At 46.0% G+C, this 7113-nt stretch overlaps 1 protein-coding gene across 1 annotated transcript in view; it reads right to left on the reverse strand.

The window, feature by feature from the left end:
• Positions 1 to 6610, reverse strand: part of CS (citrate synthase) — a 27801-nt gene extending 21191 nt beyond the window's left edge. Inside the window, exon 1 of the mRNA XM_082351000.1 lies at positions 6384 to 6610. Coding sequence (XP_082207126.1) covers positions 6384 to 6425 — 42 coding nt within the window. The 5' untranslated portion in view covers positions 6426 to 6610. The remainder of the gene's footprint in view (positions 1 to 6383) is intronic.
• Positions 6611 to 7113: the final 503 nt, after the last annotated feature.

The raw sequence follows: 7113 nt of genomic DNA on the forward strand, positions 1-7113 counted from the left end.
CCTGCTGTGCTACCATGGCTGTATGACCTAACTTCTAGTTTCAATTTTCACACCTCTAAACTGGTAAAAACAAAGCCAACTGCGGGGTAGACAAGTAGACTATATGAAATCATTTGCATGAAGGCAACTAGAACAGTGCCTTCTGTATAGCTGAGATCAATAGATATTTGTTTCTGAGAAATGTGTTGGCCTATTACCTACCAACTCGTGTCACAACTCTCTCATGGAGTTGGATCCCAGGAAAGAGGCAGTCAAGCCTGAGGAAGGGGTGAATGGATAATTCCCTCTAGCTGTAGAACAGGAAATAAAGCCCCAATTTCCTAAGGGCCTCCTGACCAAGAGAAGAGTCTCAAGGAGAGGAAACAAATTTAACTAACCATAATCCCCACCAGCAAGCAAATCTAGACAGGAGATGTTAGAGGACTGTCATACCCTAGGCTACATACCTCATTTCATCTACTCCTGGCTGCCAAGGAAAGCTGCTAAATGGCTTTGTATAGTACATCCAGGCTATACTCACAGATGCAACAGGCAGATTACAAATCTCTGAGTCATCCCTGAACTTTCACCTCCCAGCTCCTCCCCCAGTTCTGGAGGTGTGGCAACGGGGCTTTTGGCTTCTGGTTGCATGCCACGTGTAAAGTCATCCTACTGGAACAGCACCTGTCAGGTGAATCAGGGAGTCACCTCACTCAATAGGTCAGCTCCTTCATGGGGAGAGATGGAGAGAGCTACTTCCAAAGATAAGGGCCTGGCTCGCAATGTCTGACAGTCAGGATTCTCTATAGGATGGGGGTATCGCAATCACTAAAAGGATTTTCAAACCTCATATGCTGCCACCCCTTGCAATAACTCTTTTCGTGAGCTGGCTATTATTGATAGAAATGGGCTGTAGCTCTCAAATGTGCTATGCTACGATGTAAAAATATAATTAAAGGAATCTCTATCTTAAAGGGCCAAGGGAGGAAAAGGACAAATAATACATGTAGGAAATTCTGCCGAAGACTTGCTTATAATACTTAGGGTATTTCTGGAATAGAGTATTGGCGAAATGACTTAACAAAAATCAATTAAAACTACTCCCTTCTCGGGACTTCCCTGGTGGTCCAGTGGTTAAGAATCTGCCTTCCAACGCAGGGGACGCGGGTTCAATCCCTGGTCGGGGAACTAAGATCCCACATGCCACAGGGCAACTAAACCCGTGTGCTGCAACTACTGAGCCTGTGCACTCTGGAGCCCGCGCACCCCAACTAGAGAGCCAAACTAGAGAGAAGCCTGCGCACTGCAACTACTGAGCCCACGTACTGTGGAGCCCGTAGAGAAGCCCAAGCACTGCAAGGAAGACCCGGCGCAGCCAAAAAAAAAAACAAAACAAAACAACTACTCCCTTCTCCCCCAAATTCTGGGAACAGTAGAATACCATTTGGATAAGCACTTACTCAATAATGTGGTTATTTCTCTCTTATTCCTCTTAGCCTATAATCATCATCGATCCGCATCTAGGACCCTTACTCTACATGGGAAAAGCCAAGTTTCCTTTGATTCCCTATCCTAGGCACATTCAGAACATATCCTGCCACATATCCAGGAGCTCCAACAACAAACTTGTGAGATTACAGACTACTGTGTATAAAATTAATAGGCTACAAGGATATATTGTACAGCACAGGGAATATGGCCAATACATTATAATAGCTATAAATGGAGTATAATCTAAAAAATGTTGAATCACTATGTTGTTTACCTGAAACGAACATAATATTGTAAATCAACTATACCTCAATTTAAAAATTAATTTAAAAAAAACTTGTGAGAGATGCTCCTGATTTTATTAGAGCCTTGTCCTTTATCAACAAAAGATCAGAGCTTGCCAAGCCAGCAGAACTGGCTTAGTTGATGAAGCAAATATAATTCACTAATAACTGTAGGAAAAATCTTGTGCTGTAAAGGCTTCCAATGCAGAAGAAACAACTTGCATTAAGTGAAAAAGAACACACATAGGACAAAGGCTCCTCTCTCCCCAGAACCAGGTCAGAGAACTAAAGCCATCTAACATCTGTGTTTCACAATGGTGATACTGGAAGTCTGCCTGCACTACTTGGTCAGGCCACTTAATAGCCTGAGCAACCTTCAGATTTCGTACTGTGATGCCCTTCATACTCAGGAGAGTTTCCTTAATAATTCTGCCGAACTCTCATTGTCTAACAGACCCTTCGCTAAAGGTTCGCTGATTATTCAGTGAAGAAGACTGGAAAGGACACCAATTCAGACTCAGAAAAGAATCGAGTCTTAATTTTCCTTTCAGAGAAATTCTTACTGTTCTTTAACAAATAGTTGCTGAACATCTACTTATTATGTGCACACTAAGCGTACACTACTAAATAAAGTATATAGGATCTGTCACTGTACTACTTTTTCAGGAACTAGAAACTGTTCCCTCACTTCTACTAGTTCTTACAATGCTTTGTTTCAGGGATTTACAAGAAACTTTTCCTAAGGCATTTGAAAAAAAGGCCTAGGAAGACAAACCCAGAGAAATAGTCTAAATCAGACTATTTCTTAGAATAGTTACTTCTGAAGTCATTTAAAAATAATCACTAAAAAAAAAAAAAGCCAAAACACTCAAAGCTTCATATATACATTAAACACAGTTGGTGGCTTTACTGGCCCAACAGGAGGGGATCACCAAGCAGTCAAGTGAGACACTTGAAAAAATACAAGTTACCAGATCCATCCCACCTTTGCTGAATCAGAATCTGAAGGTAGGATTCATGAATGTGCAATGTGAAGAAGCACCTCAGGTGATGACGCCCACTGTGAACTTACTTACGGAGCTTTTTATTTTTTATTTATTTTTTATTTTTTTATTTTTTTTAAAACTGATTTTTTTCCCCATGAATTTATTTATTTATTTATGGTTGCGTTGGGTCTTCGTTGCTGCGTGTGGGCTTTCTGTAGTTGCTGCAAGCGGGGGATATTCTTCGTTGCGGTGCACAAGCTTCCCATTGTGGTGGCTTCTCTTGTTGCAGAGCACAGTCTCTAGGCACGCGGGCTTCAGTAGTTGTGGCGCACGGGCTTAGCTGCTCTGCGGCATGTGGGATCTTCCCGGACCAGGGCTCGAACCCGTGTCCCCTGCATTGGCAGGCAGATTCTTAACCACCGCGCCACCAGGGAAGTCCGGAGCTTTTTAAATGATAACATGTTAAGGACTTCCCTGGGGCGCAGTGGTTAAGAATCCGCCTGCCAATGCAGGGGACACGGGTTCGAGCCCTGGTCTGGGAAGATCCCACATGTTGCGGAGCAACTCAGCCAGCGTGCCGCAACTACTGAAGCCCGCATACCTAGAGGCCATGCTCTGCAACAAGAGAAGCCTCTGCAATGAGAAGCCCGCGCACCACAACAAAGAGTAGCCCCCTCCTGCCGCAACTAGAGAAAGCCTGCGCGCAGCAACGAAGACCCAATGCAGCCAAAAATCAATAAATAAAATTAATTTTTAAAAAATGGTTACATGTTAAAAGAAATATAGGAATTTAGGCAAGTTGAGGGAGAACTGAAAGACAGTCAGATCCTAAGAGCCATTGCTAAAGCTGCCTCACTACTGTTTTTAATTTCACTCAAATCCTATTCAACTCTATCACATAGGGCACTGAAAAGAGGGCAGAAGGAATTACTCTGTGGCTTTAGGGAGATCCACCAAGTCTGGTTTCCTGCCTTCTGCCCACTTGGACTCTAAGAACTAGGAATGCCAGCCTTCCCTTCTCTGATTATCCACTTCACCACGGCTCACCTCAATGCCTCCCCACACCCATGCATTCACCTGCTACCAATCTAAAGACCACTAGGAAGAACAAATGCAATCATACCACCATTAGCACATGATGAGGATTTATTCTCCATTTTTCATCTTTGGTCCATCTAGTAAGCGTCAAGGAATTGCCATTACTTTGGGTAGGCTGATAATCAAAATGAAGGCAAAGAGATTTGAGTGCTTGCCCTTAAAAGTTTGGGGCTTTAAGCCTAACTAACATTTCACAGGACAAAACTCACTCAGTTTTGTAGAGCCCAACTTCAGACTAGGATTTATAGGAGAGATGTGCAGTGGTGTACGTCTGCTGTAGAGGAATCACGGGTATTAAGAGTCTTGAGAAAGTCTAGAAATAATCTAGAAACACTTCTGGATTGATTTACGCAAAGTTATCAAACATCCTAGCTTGGAGGAGCAATTCTCAATGATACAAGAAGCAACTAGGGTTGGTTAAGTCACTTTGGCATGAAGAATCCAAAAGTTAATTGGTGGCCCTACTCTAATTCCCAACCCAGATCACCTATGAAAAGACAGTATTTACAGCACAAAGCTAAGGCATCCACAGCTAATACTAAAGCCACTGCTTAGTAGAAATTCATTCAGGTAAACAAGAAGTCAAAATAATCTCAAGGCTCTGAATGAGGTGGTCTCTCCAACTCAGGTGTTCATTAAATTACCTGACAGTGGGTTGGGTGGAACAACAGAACAATGACTAGTATTTGTGTCTCTTAGCAAGGTTAAAAAAATTTCTCAGAAAAGTGAACTACACCTGACCTTGAGAATCACAGTAGCAGGCTAGAAGACTATTTTTGCCTTCTAAAGCCTACCTTAATAGCAGAAGTAAAATTGAGTACCATTAAACTGCAGGCTAATCTGGAAAGCTCAGGCAGGTGCTAGCAATGCTGACAAACTGAAAGGCTTCTTGGTATCCTAGCTGTAACTGCTTAGATCTCAGAAAGTTTCTACTCCTCAGTCTGTTGGGCTTTGTTAGTTTTAAGGGTCGAAAGCCTTCTAATGGCTTCCAATATACAGGTTTTTGGGATCCTCAGGTCCGTCTCTAACAGGAAAGTAAACAAAACAGTAATGATCACTACAGTTAGGTAGCCCTGTCAACCTAAAAGCTTTCTGAGTTTCCTCAGAGGTTTAAGAGGCAAAATAAATTCGAATGTAAATTCTAAAGGCTTTTTCAAACTGTAGGGTTAGATTACCTGGTCTGGGTTAGCAGCTCTGGAATGAGCTAATTATAGTGTCCCCTATTCTGCCAAAACACTATCTAGAACTTGCTTCATTTCCCAAGAGGCTTCCTTACCCTGTTCCCTGGCAGCGGAAGAAACTACCGTCAAGTAAGACAAGTATCTCCCAAATGATCAGCCTCCACCTTGCCGCTGAGTACCTGGAAGAACCTGTAAATCCTACATGCTTCACCTTATCACCAACCATGCAAGCCAAAACAATTGTAAGGTTTCCCTTCCTCCCCTCAGGTGCTGGCAACTTTAATCTGTCTGCAGAAGAGAAAGTATAAGTTCTTTGCAGCAGTCAAGGTCACCTGTGGGACTGTCCCTGCTTGGATTAGAAGGCTGGGACTCCCTCAGCACACCAGTTTCTCTGTTTAAAGAGCCAAGTTGCCCAGAGACAAAAGTAATTTTGGCAATATGAAATTGAAAGCACAATTACCTGCAACAATATTCCTGATTCCAACGGCAACAAAAGTCAAGTAAGGGGCCCCAAAGAATAAGAGGAATCTCTCCTGGGTAGAGCAGACTTAAGAGCAACAGCAAAACCTGAGTGAGCAAGTAGTAGGACCGGTCATGTAACCTTGGAATTACTATTTCCTGCCCAATATCTTCACTTATCAGCCTGCAGTTTTGGGGGAAAAACCTTTCTGGTTCTTTCTCCAATCATATGTGATAATCATGCAGAAGATTTCACACAAGCGCTCCACCGCACCCAAGCTCCTCCTATATAAAGAGTAAGTGCAAGAGTCCCAAGGACAAAGAGGACCCGAGTCGCATTCCTCTAGCAGGAACTGCTATGCTTGGTCACTAAAGGCTTAAATAACTGGGTTGGAGAAATGGAAGCAGGCAGTTCAGAAACTGACAAGGCCCCCTCTACAAAGCAGAAGCCGAAATTAGCCAAGGCTCCAGCTCTGGCCCAGGGGTAGAGTGAGCACACCTGCTCACCCCTGCCACTTCTCTTATCCCGCCCCTTCCTCCAAACAGGCTCTTTCCCTAACTCCAACGGAACACAACACCTATGTTCTCCACTCCTTCTTTTTCCAAGGCCAAGCATCCCCGCCTCTTCCACCCCAGACAGGCAGGGTGACAGCTGGGTCCGGCCTCCCCACCGGCCCAAGACCGCAGGCCGGGGCGTGCAGAGCTCAACTCACCCCCAGGGGCCGGGAGGCCAGCGAAGCACATGACCCTGTGAGCGCCACGCAGGGCTGGCGGCCAGCCAAGCGCAGGGCCCCTTTAAGATGCGCTGGGGTGCGACTGGGTAGGGGAGGGAGACCCCGGCGCTAGAGGGCCTGCAGTCGCCTCAGCCCCACCCTGGGACGGCGCGCTCTCTCCTAGTTGCTCACCTTAGCTCCGAAGAGCCGGGCGGCCGCAGTGAGTAAAGCCATGGCGGGCGAACTCGGGGATCTGGCGGGGAGGGAAGGAGGGAAGAGAACTGCGGTAGGAACGGGAGCCGCCGCCGCCGCTGCACCAGAGGCCGCGCCGACGAGGGGAACAAGGTTGAAAGGAGGCAGCTGAGGGAAAGGGTAAACGAGCCGGCGGCGGCGCCCAGCCCGGGGTCCTCAGTGAGGCCCCGCCTACCGCCCGGAACCCGCTCCCGCACCCTCTCAAGGGATTCGCCCCGGGCTCAGCCATTGGCTCAGTGTGCATGGGGGGCGGGCCCTAAGCCGTTGACAGCAGTTGTGGCTGGGGGGATTGGACCGTCCGGGATAAGCTAATTAACGGTGGATGGGCGGGGGGAAGCGTGTAGGTGGTTAAGTATGTGCCTGAGAACTCAGTTAACTTAGGCTTTTCCCCTTATCCTTAACACCTTTGGGGTTAATTGTGAGGTGGCTATTAGAGAAAAAGCCCCAAGGACTTCGACCTTTGAAGGTCCTCGGAAGCCAACCCCTTACTACACTATCACGGCAACTGATCCTAATCCCTTGGTGTGCTTTCTTGAACAACGTCTTTGGTCAACGACTTAATGGCCATAGAGGTGACATCATGTGGACACAGGCTATGATGCCAGACTTAGCTACTTGGTGGAAATCATTTGAGGTGAGCCATGGTATTATAGATACCAACAGACCCAGA

Source organism: Balaenoptera borealis (assembly GCF_965194805.1).
Source record: "Balaenoptera borealis genome assembly, chromosome: 13".
Classification (NCBI taxonomy): Eukaryota; Metazoa; Chordata; class Mammalia; order Artiodactyla; family Balaenopteridae; genus Balaenoptera; species Balaenoptera borealis.